Source organism: Podarcis bocagei (genome assembly GCF_964188305.1).
Source record: "Podarcis bocagei genome assembly, chromosome: 10".
NCBI lineage: Eukaryota > Metazoa > Chordata > Lepidosauria > Squamata > Lacertidae > Podarcis > Podarcis bocagei.
The window spans coordinates 70276259-70302569 of NC_138135.1; the positions used below are offsets into that span (position 1 = coordinate 70276259).

Genomic DNA, 26311 nt, shown 5'->3' on the forward strand with positions numbered 1-26311 from the left:
GGCAGAACGATGGGGGTGGAGATGCTCCTTCAGGTATACTGGGCTGAAGCCCTCTCCAGAGGGTCATGTCCCTGCCCACCCATCCCCAAAGCAGGGAGGGTTGTGTTGTGTGGGGCCACACCAGCAGAGTTCTTGCTGATGCAATATCCCTTTGCCCAATTTCCGGTGATTCGCAAACTTGAGCCTCATATGGCACAACCCACACCGTGCACAGGGTCTGAAGGAGAGATCCCATCGGATGTCAAGGAAATAAACAACTACCTGACTTTTAGAAGACATCTGAAGGCATCCTTGTATGGGGAAATTTTTATTGACTAATGTTTTACAATTTTTAATGTGGTGCCGTTGTGGGTTAAACCACAGAGCCTAGGGCCTGCCGATCAGAAGGTCAGCGGTTCGAATCCCTGCGACGGGGTGAGCTCCCGTTGCTCGGTCCCGGCTCCTGCCAACCTAGCAGTTCGAAAGCACGTCAAAGTGCAAGTAGATAAACTGGTACCGCTCTGGCGGGAAGGTAAACAGTGTTTCTGTGCGCTGCTCTGGTTCGCCAGAAGCGGCTTAGTCATGCTGGCCACATGACCCGGAAGCTGTACGCTGGCCAGTAAAGCAAGATGAGCGCTGCAACCCCAGAGTCGGTCATGACTGGACCTAATGGTCAGGGGTCCCTTTACCTTTACCTTTAAGCCGCCCAGAGTGGCTGGGGAAACCCAGCTACATGGGCGAGGTATATTATTATTATTATTATTATATCAGTTGCCTGAGCTGCCCTCTGCCAACACAACCACTGGATACAACCCTAGCGCTAAAGGTCTGAGAAAAAGAACAAGCGTGTGATTTAAGATTCCTTGGTGACAGGTTAAACAGAAAGTTAGGAAATCAGCATAGCACTTTGCCCAACAGAACGATCCACCCTCCGAAGTACTGTTCTGGAGGTTTTCCAGACCCCTCCGAGCCAAAAAAAAATTTTTTTTTGGGGGGGGGGGAGCCCTGTTGTGCTAGTGAAGGCCTTGCCCAGGTTTTGCAAGCAGGACCAGTTTGCTGACTCCCATCCCAAGGGGTTCACAGGTAGAGGGGGATATTCAAAACGTTTAATCTTGAGAGGAGAAAAATCCCAAACGGCTTTAAAAAAAATCAAAAGCAGTGTTATAAAAAAAGGGGATGGGAATCACCTCAGGGTCATGGATTTGAGCCCCACGTTGGGCGAAGGATTCTTGCATTGAGGGGCTGGACAAAATGAGGAAGGACGCAATCATAGCTCGTGGTCCCTTTCCAAGTCTAAAAATCTATGATTCTATGAATTTGCTTCAAGGTAGACATGCGTATGATCTCACTGCTGATCTGTCCATCATAAAGTGAAGCCCCCAACATGCCGATAACGGAGGGAGGAGTTGGTTTATAGTGTTTTCAGTAAATGAAATGAACATACTTGCCCACAGTTATGTGAAAGTTCCCTGCGACTTTATTAACATACAGCTGCCCGTGAATTCTGCAGGCATCTGGAGGTTGGAATGACTTGTCCTCCCTGATGGAAGAAGGAAAACGAGTTACAGCCACGGATAGCGTTACTTTTCACGCACCGCGGGCATTTCTGTGTCACCAGTTTCGCTATTTGCAGTACTGGGCAAACAAACAGCAGAAGAAGCCAAAAGTTGAGCTCCTCAGAAGCCCAGAAGTCATTGTTGACTTCAGCCTATGACAGGAAGAAAGGAAAGGGCATGCTTGATTTCAGAAGCAAAAAGAGACACGGTGCCAACAATGGCAACATCCAGGAAGAATATCCTTACAGGCCTGAGCTATTTTGGAATGCATGTCAGAACTGTCAAATCACTTCCTTTCCTTGCCCCTTAAGTTCCTCAAAAAACACATTTAAGAGCCATTAGTTTCACTGGAACTTGCTGGTGAGCAAGCGTAGCATTGTTTTCTGTGGGGAGGAGACTACAGAAGTGAGTAACCTGCAGATCAGTATGACGATCTTAAACACACCTTGAGGGCAATGGCATTTACCTCTGAAGAAACACGCATAAGACCACATGTATATACCATATTTTTTGCTCTATAGGACTCACTTTTCCCCCTCCAAAAATTGAGGGGAAAGGTGTGTGCGTCCCATGGGGCGAATGCAGGCTCCTTGGCTTGAGCAATAGCAACGCTAAGCCTCCGAAGCGCAGAGGGAGCGCTCCCTCCGTGCTCCAAAGGCTTCGCGTTGCTTTCGCTGAAGCCTGGAGAGTGAGAGGAGTTGGTGCGCACCGACCCCTCTCCCTCTCCAGGCTTCAGGGATAGCCGCACACAGCCCCTCCGGCAGGGAGAGGCTGCACGTGGCTATGGCTTCTTTAGTCCCACGCAGCCTCTCCTGGCAGGGAGAGGTGGTGTAGGGCTAAAGAGGAAGCCAAAACAGCGAGCGAGATCCATCCCGCTGGCTGCCTTGGCTTGTGCCATAGCCATGTGCAACCCCTCCAGCAGGGAGAGGCTGCGGGAAGCCTGTACGCTGCTCTTTGGGGCTGGGGGGGGGAAAAAATAATATTTTTTTTCCTTGATTCCCCCCCCCCTAAAAACTAGGTGCACCCTATGGTCCGGTGCGCCCTATGGAGCGAAAAATACGGCAATTGTTATTATTTTTAATTCCCCTGCATATAGTAAATGCTTGAAGCAAAGGATGAACTGCGAACCGCAAACGTTTACCTTGGTGGTAGTGCCGTCGAGGCACTTTTTAGAGCACTTTTAAATATTATGTCTTGGAGGGAGTGTTCTTCCTGCAGCCTGCTCTGAATTATCTGCAGCATCCTGCAATTCAGATGGATAACGGAGAAAGAATTCAGCCGCGTAAAAGCAGGGTTGGGAAACCCACGGCCTTCCAGATGTTATTTGATGCCCAACACACATCATCCTTGAGCCCAAGCACATCTGGAGGACCACAGGTTCCCCACTCCATGTGTGACATGGACACAATAAAGCTGTACAGGATTTAGTCATCTATACACAAACACGCACAAGATACTGGCTACTCTTATTTGCGAGCGACAACAATTTGAGACAGGAAAAAAACCTTCAAAGTTGCACCCAAATGTCATACAGTGAGGGAAAGAAGTATTTGACCCCCTGCTAAATTTGCCCTCTGACAAAGAAATGACCAGTCCGTAATTTTAATGGTACGTTTATTGTAGCTGTGAGAGACAGAATCTCTGACTTTTGTCTTCTGGGGTTCTGGGGGTTTTTCCTGTTGTTATTCTGTCTCTCGCAGCTAGAATTATCCTACCATTAAAATTACGGACTGGTCATTTTTTTCGTCAGAGGGCAAACGGGCAAACTTAGCACGGGATCAAATACTTCTTTCCCTCCCTGTATGAGCAGAAGGCAGCTTTCTCTCTCCACCCAGTCTCAAAAAAGCCTCTCTACTTTGCACGTCAAAGTGCAAGTAGATAAATAGGTACCGCTCCAGCAGGAAGGTAAACGGCGTTTCCGTGCGCTGCTCTGGTTCACCAGAAGTGGCTTAGTCATGCTGGCCACATGACCCAGAAGCTGTACACCGGCTCCCTTGGCCAATAAAGTGAGATGAGCGCCGCAACCCCAGAGTCGGTCACGACTGGACCTAATGGTCAGGGGTCCCTTTACCTTTACCTTTATAGAATCATAGAATCATAGAGTTGGAAGAGACCACAAGGGCCATCGAGTCCAACCCCCTGCCAAGCAGGAAACACCATCAGAGCACTCCTGACATAGGGTTGTCAAGCCTCTGCTTAAAGACCTCCAAAGTAGGAGACTCCACCACACTCCTTGGCAGCAAATTCCACTGTCGAACAGCTCTAACTGTCAGGAAGTTCTTCCTAATGTTTAGGTGGAATCTTCTTTCTTGTAGTTTGGATCCATTGCTCCATGTCCGCTTCTCTGGAGCAGCAGAAAACAACCTTTCTCCCTCCTCTATGTGACATCCTTTTATATATTTGAACATGGCTATCATATCACCCCTTAACCTCCTCTTCTCCTGGCTAAACATGCCCAGCTCCCTTAGCCGTTCCTCATAAGGCATCGTTTCCAGGCCTTTGACCATTTTGGTTGCCCTCCTCTGGACACGTTCCAGTTTGTCAGTGTCCTTCTTGAACTGTGGTGCCCAGAACTGGACACAGTACTCCAGGTGAGGTCTGACCAGAGCAGAATACAGTGGCACTATTACTTCCCTTGATCTAGATGGTAGTAATAGATCTAGATGATCTATTACTTCCCTTGATCTTTAAGAGGGTCGTGTTCCAGCCCACTCCTCCCCAAAGCAAGGGAGGGCTGTGTGGCGTGGGGCTACGCCAGCATAGTTTTTACTGACACAATATCCCTTCGCCCAGTTTTGGATGATTCCCAGACTTGAGCCCCATATGGCACAGCACCGTGCAAAGACGGTCTCAGCACCACTGTATGTTAATGCAGGAGCAAGGGAGCCCCTTAAAAACTCAGTGCCTGGAGGCAGGCAGTCAAGTCAAGTTGAAATGATCACTGGGAGGAGCACAGAGAGAAGAAACGCAGTGGAGCATCTGCAGCGGCACAACCGGACGCCTTCATCTGCCCCAGCTGCAGCGAAACAGCAAAACAGCTCCTGTATCAGTCTCTAGAGCTACAGAAGGCGCTGCAACCTTCCAACAGCTTGACCTCACCCCCAAAGGCACACTCTTCCGAAACAGATGGATGCCAAGGAACCGGGGGATTGGAGACCGGCACTTTGTATTGTGCTCTGATGCAAACTGGTAGCCAGTACAGCTGCTTAAGAATCGGTGGGATGCGCTCCATCAGACTGGTTCCAGTCCACAGCTGTATACCGAACTAAGCCAAGTTTCCGAGCTGTTTTTGAAAGGCAGCCCCACAAACAATGCGCTGCAGTAGTCCAGGGATGAGGAACCTTTGACCACAAATATGTTGCAGGACTCCAACTCCCATCAGCCCCAGTCATCGCAGCCACGGGTCAAGGATCTGGGAGTTACTGCCCAGCAAAATCCGGAGGTTTTCCCAAACAGGCAGTAGATCGATCTATTACGACTGCAGCCAGCTCCATTTGCAGAAATTACACAGCAAATGGACTTGAACTGCAGAAGGCCCCTAAGGGCATTGTGAGCCATTAGCTGTTTATTTTTATTTCTTAGTTTTAAGTGGAAACTGTGTGTGTCAAATTTAAACACCCACCCTTATTCGGCCTGCTTACATGCACTGTATTGCACCGGTATTATTTCTTACCTTTGCCACTCTCTTTGCAAAGGACTGAGTTCAAATATTACCTGCAACGGAGAAGATCGACATTCAGTAAAGAGTTCCGCAAAGCAAGCAAAAATTAAAGAATGCTGTGTTAATTTCACACGCCATGTAAATATCTTAATTTTCCAAAGAGCAACAAGAAAGATTTAAAAAGAGATAGTCACAGATTTGAAACTGGTTTTGTATCCCTCACATTACTAGATTTTATGAATTTAATATATATATATTTTAAGGAATGGAAAATGTTCAGCCCCACAGCAATGATCAATCCTCAAATGAAACTAAGCTTATGTTAATGCATGAACTTGCCTTCAAGCCTTGCTCTTCTTGGCATTCCTCACCTCCCCCACCCCCCAGTCTAAAATCTGGACTACAATATCCTTGGAACAGGGACTTTATCCTGCTAGCTAAGGATAATGGGAGTTGTAGTCCAAGGATAGCAGGGGGAACCCTGCACATTCTCTAAGGTTCATCCATCTTGTTTTACACACCTAAACCTTGTGCACAGGGCCTCTGCAAACTGTGGATCTTTGCCTAGGCTCATTAAAATGAAAAGTAGTTTTCTATGCCCCTCTACCTTTGAATAGAATGTACATTTATGAATAGAATCTACATTTATGAATGGAATGGAGCGAACTTACTGGCTCGTAAACTAATCCATCAGCAGAGGATACCATTGTTTCTGCCAGATCTAGAACGTCGGCCCCGATATCTGTCGCAAAAAAGTTCAAATGTTAAGGCAGGCAGGTAAGAATAAAAACAGGCCTGTAAAACTGGCATATCTAACTGCTCTTTTTCTAACGGTTTGTCTTGAAAAATGTCAGGTTTTCTTCCTTCTGCCTCTTAAGGAGATCTCAGTTTGTCACAGCGACCTTTGGCGCTGCACACGTGAAAAAAGATTGTGCAATGGTGAGTTTTTTGAGCCGCCCAATTGCAGCACCTTAAGTGACCCGTTTCTTCCTAATGAGGACTTTGGAAATGTCACAGTCCTTTCATGACAGCAAAGCCTTGCGTGGTTTGTTGCTACAGACTGCTGTCAGCACGTCTGATAAGTAAAAAAGGACAAACAAATTTTACAATGCCTTAGTTTAGGAGAAGGCTGCCGCAAAGTATATGGGCATTATTTCAGCTCATTTTGCTTTATATTAGCTCCAATGTGCACTTCTATTTTTCTTTTTCTTACAGTAAGAAAAGAATGAATGCTTCCCCCCCCCTAAAGACAGAACTGGGCTGATTATTTCCCCTTTCCCTCTTCCAAGTAAAAACCATAATCGTTAGAGGCAACAGAAAAAACCCACAAATGTCTTATTATCTAAAGTTTTATGTGATGCAAAGCTCATCCAGCTTAGCAAAGTTGAACTTAGTCCAGAGCATTAGTAAATGAGGATTTATACCAGAGAAAAATCAGAAAAATCAGGTTTACTTTGTGAATTAAAGAATGTCTGCACTTAGAAATATGGAAAGCACTTGCTCTGAGCAGATTTACCACATTAAGTTTGTTTTATAGAAAAATGGGGTAGTGTAATAAAGTACTAGAAAATGTAAATCCACACATTTTATTATAATCCATTCCAGTAAAACTTTAAAGATATTATTATGCAGATCAAGAAAGCTATATATAATATATTTCCCTTATTATCATTTATTATATTTTCAACATCACTTCTTTTGGATTACTACTGAATAAAAAGGAAAAAGGAAAAAAAATGTGTGTGTGTGTATTTAAAAAAGAAATTATTGCAAAAATTAACATCCCCGTGCCATGAGGTAAATGATCACACAGTCCCGGGGACACAATTTTTGGCATCAACTCTTGTTTTTGTGGGTAATAGATAGTGCCCTCCTATTTCCATAACAAAAACAGTAATTTCAAACTGAAAAAATTAACAGCATTGCATTAGAATACTTACACTGACACTTCATTGCGACAGTAATGTCTATATTGATTCTTAATTTGCTAGGGGGGAAAAGAAGACACAGCATGTCAATTTCACAAAAGCTACGTGAGATTGCTGTAGAATACAGTCATACCTTGGTTGTCGAACGGAATCCGTTCAACTTCTGAAAACGTTCGACACCAAGGTGGGGCTTCCGATTGGCTGCAGAAGCTTCCTGCACGCAATCGGAAGCCGTGTCGGACATTCGGGTTCCAAAGAACGTTCGCAAACTGGAACACTCACTCGGTGGTGTCCGGGAGCCAAAACATTTGACTCTCAAGGCGTTTGGGATCCAAGGTACAACTGTAATTCCTATGGCATACAGTGGCTCACAAGCTTCGTAAGAGACAGCAGATCATTTGTATCTGAACTACGAGTGTATACCGTGAATTCTGAGCCAGAAGGCTAAAGGCAGATTTAGAGAGGCATTTGCCACATTGCAAAAGAATGGTGGGTGTCACCTCTTAACTTCTGGAACAAATAATAAATAAATATAAATAATAATAATAATAATAATAATAATAATAATAATAATAATAATAATAATTACTATTTATACCCAGCCCATCTGGCTGGGTTTCCCCAGCCACTCTGGGAGGCTTCCGACAAAAGATTAAAAATACATTAAAAACATCAGTCATTAAAAACGTCCTTAAATAGGGCTGCCTTCAGATTTCTTCGACATCTGATGGGAGGGCATTCCACAGGGCAGGCGCCACCACCGAGAAGGCCCTCTGCCTGGTTCCCTGTAACTTCACTTCTTGCATATTTGGCCTTCCTCAGTTTGCACATAACGCTGCATGGAAACCATGAGCTAAGTCCCTAATCTCCCAAATCACAGTTTGTAGGATTCAAATAATTATGTTTGGGCTATCTCTCACATGACTGCTGCCCCAGAAGTGCGGTGAATATCTCATGACCGCAAAGTATTGTATTCCTGCTCCTCTTTCAAATTGCTGTTTGTGAATCCCGAGTAAAGAACATTCTGCTTGGTGCTCTATCTATGTCCAGTCAAAATGCCGATCATTTTGCACTAGAGGCCAATGACTACTGCAAAATCTCACCTTGGCAAAGCATTTCTCCTCGCAGAAAGCCTCAATTAAGCTATCTGAGCGGGAATGCTTATAATTTGCTTCACTTCTGCTTGCGTTCACACCCACAAGAGGAAGTAAGGAAAGGAACCAAGTTTGCATTTCTATTTAAAGCAAGACGTAACCTCTCTACATACAAATCAGCACCGGATAAAAGTGGTTGTATCTGCGAGTTGAACAGACCCGTCTGAAGAAATTGGAAGAAACTCCTACGAAAGTACCTACATTCAGTGACTTCCGTGTGCGTAATACTGTGAACTATCACAGTGCTTCTTAAAAGGCTGGCAGGAATATTGAAAGATATGCAGAGCCTCGGATAAGGTGGAAAGGCAGAAACACTCAAAATACTCTTTTTCTTTTATATAAGGAACAGGAAGTTGAAGCAAGTCAATAGATTTAGGAAGGAGCCCCCACATTTAACTGGTCAAACAAGGCAAGATAGTTCACCTGGGACTTCTTACCAAGGGGTACAGCATCTCAAAATTTCCAGGCACCTCCTGCTCATTAGACTGCTGCTGACATCAGCCAATTATCTCCATGACAACAGGGCAAGGAGCCAAAATGCACAACAGCTATTATTTGCCAAAGCATTAAGATCACATCGGCTTCAAACAGAGACGCAAGACGCTGATGACTCCCCAAAGCGATGCACAGCAGGCAGACACATGCTCTGATCTGAATATTATTATTATTTCTCAGCTTGGGGAATGCAAGGCAGGCGACCCATTAGCCATGTTTAAGAGACTGGGAGCAAGTCGCGGATTGTATGCTCTCTTCCCATCGATTACGAATTCGTTGCAAGCTTTAACCGCTGTTATAGCACTGAGATTAACTGTGGTTAAGATGAACTTGGGTTGGGCCATAAACAAGAATTGAAGTCAGAGCTTCAAACAGCTCAAAAATCACGGTAAATAGCGAGCCCCAGACTTATAGCAGATTAAAAACCCTGGACGGAATGAAAAGGTGTTCAGCTGATTGAAAATGGCATGGAAAGTGTTTGGGGGGGGGTAATTTTATAACCAGGATGCCACCACTGAAAGGACTCTTTCCCCAGTGGTTACCAAGTGGAAAACTCCCCAAAATGGGCCCCAATGAAGCCTTAAACTGGGGGTGCCCAAACTTTTTTCAAAGAGAGCCAGATCTGATGAAGTGAACAAGCATGAGGGCCGACCACAGTTGTTGAGCTTTTTTTTACAATTTTATCCCAAAGTTATTGTTGAGCAGGGGCATGATTTATTTAATGATGGTTATTGAAGGATGGTTGTTAGCCGCCCTGACCTCTTCTGTGAGGAAAGGAGATATACACTGGTTTTATATTTTGATTTTGTCCTGTCAACCACCCTGAGAGCTCCGGGTATAGGGCGGTATAGAAATTCAATCAATCAATCAAAATAATAATAGGTAAATAAAGATGAGGTCTTGTGGGAAAGGGAAAGGAGACTTCACCCTTGAGGGGAATGACTGCACAATCCTGCAGGCCATTTTTAACTCTTAACCATAAAGGTAAAGGGACCCCTGACCATTAGGTCCAGTCGAGGCCGACTCTGGGATTGCAGCGCTCATCTCGCTTTACTGGCCGAGGGAGCCGGCGTACTGCTTCGGCGTCAAGTGGCCAGCATGACTAAGCCGCTTCTGGCGAACCAGAGCAGCACACGGAAACGCCGTTTACCTTTCCGCCAGAGCGGTACCTATTTATCTACTTGCACTTTGACATGCTTTCGAACTGCTAGGTTGGCAACAGGAGCTCCCCCCGTCGCGGGGATTCGAACTGCCGACCTTCTGATCGGCAAGTCCTAGGCTCTGTGATTTAACCCACAGCGCCACCCGTGTCCCTGCACTCTTAACCATGGCCAGCATCAAATGGATAACTGCAAGAACATGCAAATCCAATGGTGTCAGACTTTTAAATACTAAATGCCCAACCAGCATGGCAGCTGATTCTGAAAGGCAGGAAAGCACATTAATTCCTACAGAATGTGACCAGCAACCTCATGGGCATAGGTGATGGATTTGATCACAAGCTCAAGGACAACGTTCATATTAGAAGTAACCAAATCAATCGTCATGTGATTTCTTCCTACAGACATTACTGAGAAGGCATGGAGTCCAGCCACACAGTAATGGTTCTCGTGCTGCCAGAATAACATGAATTATCCCCAGGTAACTGGTCACATCTGTTGACTAAATGCCATGCTTCCTCTCCTCAATTCTTCTTGCCCCAGGAGATAGGTAATAATTTTGTTTTTCAGCTTCTCAAGCAGCTGGGCGTTGCTATTACCAGGGCATCCTGGATTCAAATGGAAATCTGAAAGCTATTGCCTGAGGGCAGGCAAGATGTTTTTAGGAAGCGTAAAACAGCATGCCATCCGCACAGGTTTGAAAAGCAAATGAGCGAAAAATTACCTTGTAAAATCTTTATCTACTTCATATTCATATTTCATCCAGGTGTCTCGATAGACCATAAACTCCATTATGGTTAAGAGAGCCATCGTTGTAAACGCTATTAAAGAAACTGGGAAGAAAGAAAGAAAGAGCTAGCATAAATACAATATCCATTAAATTTGCAAGGAGAAAAAAGGTAATGTGGAACACACTTTCTACTAAACACATGAATATATTAAGCGATGCAGTTTGAAAAGTTTCTCCCTACTCTGCTTCAGGACAGTAATGCAAACTCAGGAAAAATTACTCTGCTGCTAGAAGCTGTCTGCATGCGACAGCAGCCACACCCCAAGAACAGCTTTGACTGGGCGACTAAACCAGGACAGGGTGGCCAAGGGGTCTCAAACCCTCACTGAGTTAGAGACCCCTGCGTGCAAATACAGACTCTGGCGGATTGAGCAGACGAAGCCAGCAGTGGGTCCAGCAGTCAAGAAGACAGTTTCTGCATGTGCCGTTGAGGGAAATGAGAGTCAGACTGGCCTCGGAAAACTGGGAAAGTAGCCCATCTAGGAGAAAGAAAACTCTGATCCGACACCTCTGCTGCCTTATGGGATATCTTCAGGAGGAGGAAACCCAACACAATCCTAAGACGGCCGGATGGCGCCCTGCAAGCTTCCTTCTGGCAACTCTGGCAGCTAAGCTGGTGCCAAATGTCCTGCTCTGCTTTCCTTCGGACCACATCAGCGAGGCCACAAAGGGTCTTGTCTAGGCAGCCCAGGACCTCCAGACACGCTGCCCAGCCTTGTGTCCCCTAATTCATCTCCCCTTTCCCACTCTTCAGTGTGATTGATCAGTTCTCACGATGCCCCTCAGAGGACATGGAAGGGGAGAGCTTAGGTGAATGTCACAATCGTTATTCCTAAAAGGCAATGGTCTACACAAGCAACAAGAACAACAACAAAAAAGCCTTGCTGAATCAGAGCACAGGCCTATCTGGCCCAGGCATCCTGTTCCAATTTCTCGCAGTGGCCAACCAAACGATTACGGGAAGCCTGCGAGCGCAAGTACACAACTTGCAAATTCTATATCTGAGGAATCATAAAAATGGGTGAAGGGGTTGATCTGTGGTAGGAAAGGGCACACTATATTCAGTAAAAGAAGCCCAATGAGTTCTTGCAATGCAAAAACCCGGAAAAGGTCTGCCAAAAAAAAAGAGGGGAGGAATGCTTTTTGTACCAATTACAGGTTTTAAAAAGCAAATTCTCAACCTTTTTTCTTTTTGCTCCTAATGAGCAAAGAGCACACATGAAAAGCAGCGGAAAAGGAATAGAGGCCAGTCTGTAGCACAATGTGTTCAGTTCAGGTATTCAGAAAGCAGCCTTTTCATTAAGGCTGAGTAATCATTCGGGCAAGCAAAACATAACAATGCTAATCGTTCAAAAAGAAATCCAAGGCTGTGCACACTTCTTGGGGAGCAAGTCCTGTGGCACAACCCCCCAAAATTCAGTGGGGAAGGAGGTATAATTTGGGGACTTTGGAGTAATAGCCTGCCTGTGCAAGAGGGCGAAAAAGGCAGCCACAAATAGTGTTTCTGTTCATTTAACGCTGCCTACAAAGTCTGGCAAATCCCCTCAGTTGTATCCCAGAAACTGCCACGTAGGTGAATTAGCAACTAGCTATTTATCAAGGCCAGCCCCAACATCAGGTACGTTTTGGAAACCTGTCTCAGGTGGTAGGTTTTGAGATATGATGAAAGGGAAGCAAATGGCAAATCATTTACAGTGGTGCCTCGCAAGACGAAAAGAATCCGTTCCGCGAGTCTCTTCGTCTTGCGGTTTTTTCGTCTTGCGAAGCAAGCCCATTAGCGGCTTAGCGGCTTAGCGCTATTAGCGGCTTAGCGGATCAGCTGATAAGCGGTTTAGCGGCTTAGCAGATCAGCTGATAAGCGGCTTAGCGGATCAGCTGTTAAGCAGCTTAGGGGATCAGCTGTTAAGCGGCCTAGCGGCTTAGGATCAGCTGATAAGCGGCTTAGCAGCTTGGGGAAAAGGGGGGGGGAGGAAAAAAACCCGTAGGAACTCGCAAGACATTGTCGTCTTGCGAAGCAAGCCCATAGGAAATTCATTTTGCGAAGCACCTCCAAAACGGAAAACCCTTTCGTCTAGCGGGTTTTCCGTCTAGCGAGGCATTCATCTTGCGGGGCACCACTGTATTCATTACTAAATGGAGGAGTGCCATTTGGATTTTCTATCCTGGGCATGGAAATCCCTTGGGGCTGTTCCCAAGTGCACTATCTCCTTTTGCTAGAGTCGCTGGTCTTTCCAATCAGTGCATTAAAAAACAGAATCCAACCCTTGGAATCAGAATTCATTAAGAGGTTAAAGGAGAAACAGGAGCTGAACTCCGTGAGTTTCAGGATAATTCCAGGTGGGTACTGAAGCTGACTTCTGAGCAAAGGATTTAAACATAAAAAGTGGACCTCAGATTACCTTCAAGATGCTATATGCCATGCCAATGAAGTCATTCCTGTACAGCGGTACTTTGGTTCTCGAACTTAATCCATTCCTGGAGTCAATTCAACTCCCAAAACTGTTCGAAAAGCAAGGCTCGGCTTCTGATTGGCTGCAGGAGCTTCCTGCACTCAACTGGAAGCTACGGAAACTGCGTTGGATATTCAGCTTCTGAAAAACGTTCGCAAACCGGAAAACTCACTTCTGGGTTTGTGGAGTTTGGGAGCCGATTTGCTTGGGAACGAAGCTGTTTGAGTACCAAGGTACCACTGTACACAAAAAAACAGGGCCTTCACGCATGGCCACACTGAGGTATTTTCTGCACACAGCTAGTCCTTTTCTGTGTTTCCTCCCTGGTGGAGGAAAGCCTGAGAATCGCAAGCATTGGAATGCACCCTGAAAGTCATCTATCCTAACCCTCTGTGCACAATGCAAGATGCAGATATTGGCAGCCCTGACCGATCAGTGTCTCTGCTGCAACTCCTCCAGCGACAGAGAGGCAACCATCCCCCACGGTGGCCTGCTCCCACTGTCAAACATCTGCCTTCCTGACAGGAGGTTTCTCCTGATATTCAGCCAAGATCTGCTCCCCTGCAATTTCCAACCATTTGTTCTTGTCCTTCTCCTTCCCTCTGGAACAACAGAGAACAAGACCGCTCCACCTTCTGCATATCTGAAGATCATGATGTCTCGCTTTAATCACCTCTTCTCCGGGCTAAACATACCCACTCCTCGTCATAAAGTAAAGGGACCCCTGACCGTTAGGTCCAGTCGTGACCGACTTGGGTTGTGGCGCTCATCTTACTTTATTGGCCGAGAGAGCCGGCGTACAGCTTCTGGGTCATGTGGCCAGCATGACTAAGCCGCTTCTGGCGAACCAGAGCAGCGCATGGAAACACCGTTTACGTTCCTGCTGGAGGGGTACCTATTTATCTACTTGCACTTTGATGTGCTTTTGAACTGCTAGGTTGGCAGGAGCAGGGACTGAGCAATGGGCACTCGCCCCGTCGCGGGGATTCGAACCGCCGACCTTCTGATCGGCAAGTCCTAGGCTCTGTGGTTTAACCCACAGTGCCACCCGCGTCCTCGTCATACTTGGCTTCTAAATCCTTCCCCCTTCTGGTCAAATTCCTCTGGACCCGATTTTCTTTGTCAGTGACAATCAACCTCCAAGCCACCCAAGACCTGTGCCATTCTGAACACTGCTGCCAACAACAACACTTGGAGGAAGCAGCATTTTTTTACATTAAGGTGCTACATTTAAAACACCATTACTGTATAATAATAATAATAATAATTTTAAAAAAAATTTATATCCTGCCCTCCCCAGCCGAAGCCAGGCTCAGAGTGGCTAGCAACAGTAAAATAATACAACATTCTAAAATCAGTTCATTATAAAATCAGTTCAAATCAGATTAATGGCAACCATTGGGCTAGAGTTCTGTGAGGATTGCCAAAGGAGGGGGTCAGGCTGTGTCCTGGCCAAAGGCCTGGTGGAACAGCTCTGTCTTGCAGGCCCTGCGGAAAGATGTCAAGTCCCGCAGGGCCCTAGTCTCTTGTGACAGAGCGTTCCACCAGATCGGAGCCACAGCCGAAAAAGCCCTGGCTCTGGTTGAGGCCAGCCTAACCTCACTGTGGCCCGGGACCTCCAAAATGTTTTTGTTTGAAGACCGTAAGGTCTTCTGTGGGACATACCAGGAGAGGCGGTCCCGTAGGTATGAGGGTCCTAGGTCGTAAAGGGCTTTAAAGCCTTTTCATCCAAGAGTGTTGACCCAAATTTGTAGGGTTATTTACCCAAATCAGGGGTCTTCCAGAGAATGAGAGTCATGAGAACTTCTGACTCTAGTCAACATGGGGTAGACAGGGGCGTCCAAAGTGGGGGGCAGAGGGGTGCCACTCTGAGTGTGTGTGTGACAAGATGGCTCCTGCCTCCCCCCAGCCGCAGAGTGTCCGAGGGCGCGCGCAGTCAGCATGGGCGCTGCGCATACAGAGTGCCTCTCGCATGGCGACCGCACGGGATGCCGCACATGAGCAGTCCATATGGACGTCGCGTGTGTGTCACCGAGTGGGTCGCTCTGCCCCTTGGCGTCCCTCCCTGGGTGCCACAGAGGCTTCCTCCACCACTGGGGGTAGAAGAAGAGATTTTGAATAAACATACACAAATTTATTGTTGATAACATGATGGACAGATATGTAAGGATATATACAGTTTTATCATAGGAAGAGAAAATATGTGCAGTGAAATCAGGGAGAGGAGCTGAGGGAAGTCCTTGGTGGGGGGGGGGGAACGGGAGGAAATAAAGGGGGGAAATTATGTAGGTGATTATATGGTTTGATAATTTGTTATGTGGAAATCGAGCAATAAAAAATATTTTTTTAAAAAAAAGAAGAGGAGGGTGAAAACTGGGTGCAGTTCCGAATAGGACCAATTTGGGCTGTGAGGCCTCCATTACCTTTCTCAAACCAGATTAAAACTATATTGGCAAGTTTCTTTAATGTGAAGTTTGAAAATCACTGTGCGACAGCTTGCTCTTCTAAATATTTGTATCCTTTTTATTATGCTAATGCAGCTTGCTAGAGCAAATGATTCAACAGCGGCCCACCTTTGGTTGAACATAATTCTTAAAAATGGAAATTAATTTGCCAGCGGGGCTTACCTGTTCCTCCAGTTGCCGTCGTCTCTATGTAGCTTTCAGGGACTTTTGGGAAGGCATCCAATTCCTTCATTAAATTCAAAGTCTTCTTCCGATTCAGTCGCCTCATCTTCAGCTGATTCCTCAACGCCTTCCTTCATATATTCACTCTGTATTTAAGAGAGGAAAGCCCAATGGTAATAAAATTGTAATTGAAAAAAAACGCTCCTTCTGAGCTTCTCAACATTCCCTACCGCAACTGAAATGAGGTGGCCAAGATGAGCACAAAACTCTCCGGGATTTAATAACCCCAGTTCTATAAAATTACTGAAGTGAAAAGGCATCCTGCCCTAGGATATCAGACATCAGCATTAACGGTTATTTTCTTGGTTGGCTAAAGCAACTATCAACATTTGCAGCATGAAATTAAATCAAGATTAAGTCTCTTTTTGAGGCACACGCCAACCTCACGCTTTTTAATATCTCCTGCCAATGTCACTAATCTCTGTTTCACTTGAGAGTCCATGGCCCTTTTAGTCATAAGAATGGCTATGGAGACTTAACATTTTATGGGTCAGCAAAAAAGCATCATGTGCCCTAGCCCAATAATGCACAACTTAAGATCCTGGAAACAGATGCTGTTATTTAAATATTCCCACAACTCTCTTGCCCTTGAGATACTCAACAAGCTCTTGGCATTTTCTTGCTGCTTATAAGTGACACCATGACTACAAATTATAACTGTGAGTGCAAATCAGGAAAAACTGAATTTGTGTGTCAATGTTAACTAAAAAAAGTTTCCTCTTCAAGTGTAAACAGATACCTGGAGCTATTTTGCTCTGACAGCCACTTTTGTGGAATCATTCATGGAAGTCGCAGTTTTCTTTTTTCCTGCCAGTTATGCTGACCTTTTTCAGTTATGCCAACCTTGACATCTAATGCATATGGCAGAATAATATTGAACCTAGTGCACGTACTATGAATTTGTCCCTACAGCTAGGCTTCTTCCCAAGTGTGGAGTCTGTCTGGGGGAAAACAACCCCGAGGGGGTTGGCTGCGGATGAACAACAATCACAGCAGAAAGGTTAAGCACTGCTTTTCCCCAAGCAGTTACCAAGCAAAGATGGATTTAGGAACACTTGCTAACCAAGATCAGCCTTGCTCAAGTTCAGATGCTTTTAGCCTGCATTCAAAAATTCGCCAGGCGCATTTCGCACCTGGCTACTGGCCACTTGCAACCATGCGGTGCATGCCTGGGGTTCCTTCAGTCTTGACTGTTTTCACATACTAATAATCCATTCCTGTAGAATTCTATCCGTTATATTTTATCTGCACAGAACGATTTTCAGGAACCAAAAAGTTGCACTGAAAAATACAACTTTCAAGCCATCTGACCCCAAAATGACAACTAGGCATTACATTTTGGCAACTGTAACCCCAGTTTAAGGAGCCATTTGGCACCTAGCTTATATATCTGAGCTTCTAACACTGCTTCTGGCAATTCCCCTCCACCATCTCTGACCATTGGACATGCTGGCTATTGCTGGTGGGAGTCAGAATTCAACCGAGGACATCAGGTAGGGGGTGGCTGTCCAAGGTAACACATGGCTCTGGCCAGAAGATTATATCCTGGCAACAATATTTAAATGGTATTTATTTTTTTAACATAGCTTGCATTCAGGCAGTTATGAAACAGCTATGAAGTCTCCCACATTATGCTGTTTTAGATTTCACAACCTAAAAAGCTTTTAAAATACAAAGCGTACATGAATTATGTAAATTCCACTACTATTTGCTTTCCTGCTTTGCAGTTACCAAGCTGGGCTTAAAATCATTTTGCTGGAAGTTTCCCTGGAAATTCAAACACATTAAAACTCAAACACAATTCCATTTGTGAAAGCACAGTTTTAGAAAGAAAGAAAGAAAGAAAGAAAGAAAGAAAGAAAGAAAGAAAGAAAGAATCTAGCAAATGAACGATCTTACCTTGGCCTTCAGTTCCTCTTGCAGTCGTTATTTGTATTGCAGAGGTCGTGCAACAGGACAATGGGCAGAGATGCTGAAAGGAAGAGACTACAGTCATGAAAGGTGTTTCAAATGCACCTAAACTCTCAGGGAGATGCTCTGTTTCCATCGCCCCATTGCATTTTGGAAACTTAATTCTCTTTGACAGCATAGCCACTGGAACTGGAAAGGTGCTGCAACTTATTTAGGCACCTGGTAATGCTGAAATTGATTGGAGTCAGAGAAGGCTAAATAATTCATAACCAGGTTTGGAGGGAAATGAAGCAGGTCAAAATAAGATAAGACAAGATAAAAATAAAAATAAAAAAATAACTTTTATTTATACCCCGCCCTCCCCGGCCAAAACTGGGTTCAGAGTGGCTAACATCAAATGTATAACACATAACATAAAATCAGGCAATCAGTTAAAATATATCCTAAAATCAGATCAGCATCAGAATAAAATCCAATCAGATGGCCACCCACAAATTAGAGTTGGGGACCTTAAATGCTGAAAAAGCACAAAGGTGGGCACTAAAGTATTTAATAAATGGACAACGCAAGTGCGAGAAAGGGAAGAGGCTAACTAAGATGCAGAATAGCTGAGATCTTTCATATTTTGAAATCCACTATATTGGCAGGGTTCTGATTACACTGGAAGACTATCTGCAATGAAATGCTTTTATATAGATGAAATGGACACCCATGTGGTTGTTTGGTATGGAGTTTTGTAGTGATCACACAGAGACCCCGGACATTTGACGGTCTATTGATCCCTATGCCACCACTGTGCTCGCTTCCCCGCTGCCACCAACCCGTCACTCTCGGGTACACACGGAGTCCAGACAGTTGTTAAAATTAAATCAAATAAACTAGTTTATTTTGTAAGCATTAACAAGTATGGTTTCTCAGTTAATTTTCTTGCCAGTTTCTTATGCTTAGTTTCTTTACCGGCCTATACCTTCCTAATACCTTCTGACTGATTATCTCAACTGTTTGACCGACTCCTCTTAACAGATTCTCTCACTCTCTCGCATCAGACTAGCCCAACCCAAAGACTTATCCTCCCTCTCCCTTCTCTAACTCCAGACTGACTTCTTAACTCTAACTCCTCCCTTTGGGTTCCTATAGGTTAGTCATTTTACCATTAGTTAACCCTTTCCTTATGAACCCAGTATGATGTCACACACCTAGGAGGGCAAACGCACAAGCGGCAAGGGGGGAAAAAATCACTGATCAATCCACAGTGCACCTATAATCATGAATTACAAAGTTCTCGTCTTCCCAAGCATCATTTTTAGTGCAGGATGGAACAGAATCCATCCTGGCACCAAATACACTACAAATTCTCCAGTGTTACCAAATCCCTGCTATTTATCTAATGGGCATTAGTGCAAGTCTCCAGAGCCTGTCTTCTCATGCAAGTGGAAGTCCTTAACTCACAGAGGGTTTGAGACTCACCAGGTACCCTCACCTGGTTTAGCCGATCCTGGGGTGTGACCGCTGTTGCATGCGGACAGGTTCTAGGAGCCACAGGTGAGAGCTGAGGGGTCTCCCGCCAGAGGCATTACCCCTCTTAAACCTGAATCCTAGATACTGCAGGGACTAAGTGGCTTTAAAAGGGGGCAGAAATCAAGCATCCTTCTAAGTAAGTTTTGATTAGCTGGACTCGTTGACCACATGACACCACTTTGCCAAGCTTAACAGAAACATAAATGTAAGAAGCCAGTAGACCTGTTATTAGAGAAAGGCTCTGATCCAATTCAAAGTTAGTCATGGCTTTCATTAAAAGCAATGGGATTTAAATTGGCTGTGACTCACATGCTCCATTGGGACACAATGGTGGCTAACTTTAGCAGGCCAAAGAGGTTTATTCCGTAGCCTTTCTCCTTCCTGTTCTTTCGAAGCAAACGGAGATCAGATCACAGATCAGAGAATTCTCAAGGGAGTGTAATTCATGCCCTCTCGCACATTTGCTGCAAAGCATTAAATCGCGTGCTAGTTTCCACTGCCCCGCTGCAAGGCGACACTTGACTCCATAACTCACCCTTAGTTCCACTACAGCAGCACCCACAGGTAGCACAGAGCTGGAGAACAGATCTATGCAGTTGAGGACTGAGCCAAGGACATAGGTGGTGGCAATGGCTCTGTCACCCAACACAGGGCCAGGAAACCAGCACTGCGGGACTCCGATTCCCATCAGCCCCGGACAGCCTGCCCAACGGTCAGGGATGATGGGATCTGAACTCCAACATCTGGAAGATCACAGGTTCCCCATCCCTGTCCAAGCATAAGCATGCACCACCAAGAAGCTACAGCAAGTCTTGGATGCTAGCGTCCTGCAGCCACGTTCAGGACAGGAGTCAACGCTTGCGACCATTGTTGCATCAGAAGCATCCGCTGGCCCTATAGAAGGCGGAAAAGGTAAAGGGGCCCCTGGCCATTAGGTCCAGTCGCGGACGACTCTGGGGTTGTGGCGCTCATCTCGCTTTACTGGCCAATGGAGTCGGCGTACAGCTTCCGGGTCATGTGGCCAGCATGACTAAGCCGCTTCTGGCGAACCAGAGCAGCGCACGGAAACACCGTTTACCTTCCCGCCAGAGCGGTACCTACTTATCTACTTGCACTTTGACGTGCTTTCGAACTGCTAGGTTGGCAGGAGCTGGGACTGAACAACGGGAACTCACCCCATCACGGGGATTCGAACCGCCAACCTTCTGATCGGCAAGTCCTAGGCTCTGTGGTTTAACCCACAGCGCCACCTGTGTCCCAGAAAGGTGGAACGAGGCTGCAAATTCCTACCAAGCATAGGGACTCTCTTCCTACCTCTGGAAAGCATTTGTGAAAGAAGCAATTTCCATGCAGTGAATTCAAAAAGGCAGTAAGCAATGTTATAATGGATTGAGGGCAGGCTATACTACTGTGCTAACATGCCCAACCATAATTACAATGTGAGTCAGTTAAAATAAACAGTTCTGGACATTAACTTTTCGAAGTCAAACAGGAATCCTGTTCTGCAACCATCTTACCTGTCTCCCCCCACAAAAAAACTCCTCTGCCACGGCAGCCTATCAGCAGCTGCCAAATTATCTTTAGCCACCTATCAGACAAAGCCAGGTAGGAGGAAATGTGCCTGTCACAGGAACCCAGGAATTCTTTTTTCATTCCTCTCTCTCTCTCTCTCTCTCTCTCTCTCTCTCTCTCATCTATTTCTCAGCACTCTACCTAAGACTCCAATATTTAACAAGAGACCAACTCGCTACTCCTTTAGCAAGCAAAGTATTATTGCAATCTGTCAAGTACCCAAGGCAACAGGTTTCATTATCGGTCAAATCTGACGAAGCATTTGCACCCGAACTCAATGCAAGTTACTCCCAAAGTAATGTGTACATGGGATTACATTGCAAATCCAGTGGATGGACACTGAAATATATTTACATTATATATATACACACAAACACACACACACATTACATATCTGTTCTAAAGACCAGACTGCAAACCCATTTCTTGCAAGAAGTATAGCCTGCACGTTGCTTCAATAGCAGAAATGAATACTGTGATTTAAAAGACATTAACATCCCCCGGCAGACATCCTTTTATACGGTATTGGGTACTGATTCGGGCAAAGAAGATAACGGAATGATGAAAGAATGAATCAAAGGGGAAGCCACTAGGAATAGCAAATTTGCATAACACGAAACTAAACACTTTTAAGAGGAGGGAGAGACAAGGAACACGAGAGAAGTTTATAAAAACTCTCAAACTCATAAAAACTGCAAACATTCCAGGAGAAATTGAAGTGTATATGAACAGTTTATTGGCCACATCTATATACTCTCAGAAATCCTAACGGTTATTAAAGCAACAGGGAAAGGACAAGTGCCCTCGAGGAATTTTCATAAATGATGACCTTCAATTGCGAATGTGAATTAAATCAGTTGTTATTATGGGGGAGAAGAATTAAAAGGAATTTTCACACAGGGCACTTTTTGACTCCCTTACACTGTCCCTACACACACACACACACACACACACACGAATAGTATTAATGCAAGATAGAAGCCATTTACATTTTAGGATTTACGTTTGACCTTACAAACCAGTTTATAAGGTATTTTCACAGACTGAGATTTAGAACAGGTCTGGGGTCATATGCAACGCTGTGCATCCACTGGCGCAAGAGTCCTTTTGTTAGCGCAAGTCTCTTTTTCAATGTTGCGGAGAGAAATGCAACTCAACAGGTCTGGTGGAGGAGCCTATGCACAAGAACATGGCTGTAGCCAGTATTTTTGATAGAGGGAGACCACCTCTGATTTGTCTTGATTTGTCTTGATTTAGCTGCCTCCCCTCCCCTCCCCCACCACCTATGCCCACGCACCAGAGCATATGCCAGTGGAGATGTTGCATTTCCCAGAAAAGTTCTACACGCGAGATCCACTTTCTCAAAATGCCCCACTAGTAATGGAACAAGTTCAGCGCTGACTAACTGAAAACAGCCGTGGTTAATACGCGACACGCTTCGCACTCGAGTCTTTTTCGCACCCCATCCATCACAGGACACCGTTCGCACACAGCACAGGCCAGGAAGGAGTTGCTCCCGGTCTCTAACATGTCAAACCCTGTACACGCTGCTTGCTTGCGCGTCCCCACGTTCTAGTTGCTCCCGGTCTCTAACATGTCAAACCCTGTGACAAGCTGCTTGCGTGAGCGTCCCCACGTCCTAGATTCGAAACCCGCTTCGGCGGCGACGCGATCCCGAAAGCCCTTTCCGTTCTGATCCGCAGGAGCGGCATTCACACGTGCGGAAAGAGGCGCGACCGGCGTCACGTGTGAAAGCGTCACGGGGCAAAAGATTTAAGAGTCGGGGAAGCCACGAACATGGGGAAGGGATATATGTACCTCGATTCCCCTGCGCCTCGGAGGCAGCGAGGGGGGAGCGAGGGGCATCCAGGTGGGCGAAAACGGAGCGGGAGCTCGGCGATCGCGGCGGGTCAGGCGCCCCTTCCCTCTCCGCCTCCCGCGCTCAGCTTCCCCGCAGCATCTCCACCCGGTCCAGAGCGAGCCCGGCGGCACCGGCACCTCCTGCCCGTCTTCCACGGCGATCGGGGCGGCGGAGGCAGCAGGTGAAGCGCCCGGCAGCTCCGGCGAAGGCGGCGATGCCAGCCGGACCGATTCAGAAGCGGCTCAGGGCACCGCCGGTCGCCCCGCCCGCGCTCACAGGAAGTGGCGCGCCCGGAGGGGGAAAGAAGCCGGATCGGAAGTGGGCGCCTCTCTAGCCTCTACTCGAGGCTCTATGGTAAGGTTCCGCGCCCTCGTCCGGCTCGTTTGTCGAAACGCGCGGCCGTCCGCGGCGCAAGAGTATTCCCTCCCGGAGCCAGCAGGGGTCGCTGGCGGCCTGTTGTGCGCAGCCCAACGCGCCGGGAGAGAAATGGTCCCTGTGGCGCAATAGATCAGCGCGTTTCGGTAGTTCATCAGAAGGTTATGGGTTCGAGCCCGACCCTTGATGGGTGTGGGCAAAGTTGGACGAAGATGATCCTTCCAGTTCTATGATTCCCCTCAGGGCAGGGATTTCCCCCTATGCTTTTAGCAGTTATTATTTTTATCTTTTATTTTTATAAAAATAATAACCAAAGTTTGCATGATGATTCCTGAGATCAAGGAGCAGATTTTAATCTAGGTCAATTAGATGCCGTTTTGAGTCCCAATGACGGTCTGAACCTTTCAAAGTGCTCTGATTTTAACCACTGATTTCAAAACATTTTTTTTTTTATATATTTCTTAGAATTCATGAGCAATGCCGGGTTTGAGGCTGTTAGTGAATAATATGCAATAAATCTATTAGTGCTGTTCTGAAAACCTTAAATTCGCATGCTTCAATGGCGTTTCCCCCTAATTACTTCTATAACTAAGTGAAAGTAATGACACCTCCCACTCACCACACGCAGGAGGGAGGAGAACCCCGAACAAGGGTGCGCAAGCCCCTATAAAGACTTTTGAAATTGCCCACCCCGTAGCCCAAGACTACACCCCAAAACATCATACATACATCACAGAAGGAGGTGGTCTCCAGCAGAAATGTGAGTGTATTGCTTCTCTCCTGTCTGCCAGGATACCTGACAATGCCTTACTTGGCTGTATTTTCTGGGTAGCCTGGCCATTCCTTTGAGATGGCAAATACTTTAGTTCCTGAATCTCTTACGCATCTTGATAGTGTGCTCAGCTTTTTTTTTTAAAAAAAGATATTTATTGGGATTTTCAAAATATTACAAAAAGGAAAAAAATAAAATAGAGGCAGAAGAGAATACAAAGGATAAAAGTAGTTTGTTTTTTTAAAAAAAAGAAAAGTTCCAAATGAGAGGGGGGGAAGAAAAAAAAGAGAAGAATGCAAAAATCACAAAATTTTAAAAACATTTAAAAACAAATTCATTATTTTCAAATCCTTAACTGTCATTACCTTCTTTCTTAGACCTCCTACTCCTCCCTTTCTTTGTATCCTAGTTATTAATTATCGCAGCAAATCCTTGACCTTATCTTTCTATAATAAAATAAACCTTAACACTTAAAACTTAAATCTTATCCTTACCAACTTCTCATAGTCATAATATTCTTTCATAATTCTTTAAACATCTTTACTAAAGCCAAGTATTTTCATTCCAACATTTCCCTATCATTCATCAATTTTATAAAACAGTTCTAATAGTAAGAAAAAGAGGCATCTTCATCCAGCGTCCCTTCCTCCTGGTTCCGGGTTTCGTCAGTCCTTATTCCCATCAGTCTAGCCCATTAACCTGGCAACCTTATGTCCGAGGCCCTCAAGTCTCTTCCATGACCCTTCCGCGGCTCTTCTTCATATTTGTAACTGTATTTTCCCTTGTCTCTTGCTCGTAATAACTCCAGCTTGACAATGTTTTTAATCCTTCTCACCAGATCAGCCTCGATAGTGTGCTCAGCTTAACAGATACTTGCCTGGCTGTATTTGCAGGGAGGTGTAAGCCCCTACAGTCCAAAGACAACTGGAAAGCTTTTCCCATTTCCTTCCTCCTTGCAGAGAAAAATTTGAGGTCAATTTGGGAAAGTCAAAATGGCTTCAGGATTGTTCCCCTGTAGTATTTCAGATATGTGCTTTATATACTTATGTATTTGTTTGCCTTCTACATTTATGAACATTTATTCTATTTTGGAGACCTTAGAATTCTTATAACAATAGCCTCGTTGACAAATCAGTTAAGCCCCAGGATTTGGCATTTAATCCAGTTTAATATCCATGACCTAAGTGGGACTAAAGTTAAAAGTTTAATCACCAAACTCTCTTAACTCTTCGTATTGATGTAAGATTAGGAGGGGATTGAGGAGAGTTAATGGGGCCAGAATGACATCGTTTTTAAATAGTCCTTGCAAAGTTGTCGGGCTTCCTGCTGAAATCCTGTAACTTTTCATATCACAAATCATGGAAGATGAGGTCATTATCTGGAAAGGCCAAATTCAAACTCTTAGCCATTTAGAATAATCAAATTGGAAGGGACCACTTCGCCACCGCCGCAGCTAGAACCTTATTGGCACAAAGGTGGTGAACAAGGATAGTACCCACTAAGGAAGAATGGCAGTGTAAAATGTTCGAATATGTTGAACTGGCTGGTCTGACGAACAGGATAAGAGAAAACAAAGATAAGGAATAAAAGGAGGAATGGAAAATGTTTATGGAATATTTTGAGAACCAGTATAAACAAATACATAGCTTCACAGGTCTCGAGTAAATTCAGCAGAGTTGAAATAGATAGAGTTTTTAAATAGATAACAAATTGGTTAATGATTAAAAAAAGATGTGGATTGTTCGGAGTGGTTGAAAAGCAAAGGAACCAGGAAAAGGGTGTAAGGGAAGTCATGGTCTATGTACACATGCTGTATTTGGTACGAAGTTGTAAGTGGGTTGTAAGGGGGTTATGCTCTCTGTTCCTGCTTTGAAAATGCAAATAAATAAATAAATAAATAGGGAAGGGCCAGGAGGGTCATCTAGTCCAACCCCTGCAACGCTTGAACCCACAAATTTGAGATTAAGAGTCGCATGCTACACCGACCAAGCCATCCCTTAGTGTCTATAATGTTCTGGTGGAAGGGGGTGGGGTTGTCTCACATTTGTTGTGCTTTGGTGCAAGAGCACCTCTCAAATGTTGCACACTGAGGAAGCATCACAGAATAACTAAGAAACTGCAAGGATGCGTAGCTGGACCATATAAATCCATCTTCGATGCTCTACTGTTGTGTCCGTTACATGTTGCAGAATATACCAACTAAAGATGCCCAAAGCCAGGCATCCCCAAACTCGACCCTCCAGACGTTTTGGGACTACAACTCCCATCATCCCTAGCTCACAGGACCAGTGGACAGGGATGATGGGAATTGTAGTCCCAAAACACCTGGAGGACCGAGTTTGGGGGTGCCTGCCCAAAGCCAACAATGTTTTGAGGGTGCTTGGTGTCCCCTGGAAATCTGATTTGGGGCAGTGTCATTGGATTTCGGCTTGATAGTGTCTA

At 45.3% G+C, this 26311-nt stretch overlaps 1 protein-coding gene across 1 annotated transcript in view; it reads right to left on the reverse strand.

Annotated features, from left to right (window-relative positions):
• ERGIC2 (ERGIC and golgi 2) overlaps nucleotides 1-22693 on the reverse strand; it is a 35439-nt gene extending 12746 nt beyond the window's left edge. Inside the window, exons 1-9 of the mRNA XM_081211799.1 lie at nucleotides 22680-22693; nucleotides 17760-17832; nucleotides 15801-15946; nucleotides 10658-10766; nucleotides 7137-7183; nucleotides 5868-5938; nucleotides 5209-5249; nucleotides 2677-2778; nucleotides 1424-1519 (exon numbers count right to left, since the gene is read on the reverse strand). Of these exons, the coding sequence (XP_081067925.1) occupies nucleotides 1424-1519; nucleotides 2677-2778; nucleotides 5209-5249; nucleotides 5868-5938; nucleotides 7137-7183; nucleotides 10658-10766; nucleotides 15801-15906 (572 nt within the window). The 5' untranslated portion in view covers nucleotides 15907-15946; nucleotides 17760-17832; nucleotides 22680-22693. The remainder of the gene's footprint in view (nucleotides 1-1423; nucleotides 1520-2676; nucleotides 2779-5208; nucleotides 5250-5867; nucleotides 5939-7136; nucleotides 7184-10657; nucleotides 10767-15800; nucleotides 15947-17759; nucleotides 17833-22679) is intronic.
• Nucleotides 22694-26311: the final 3618 nt, after the last annotated feature.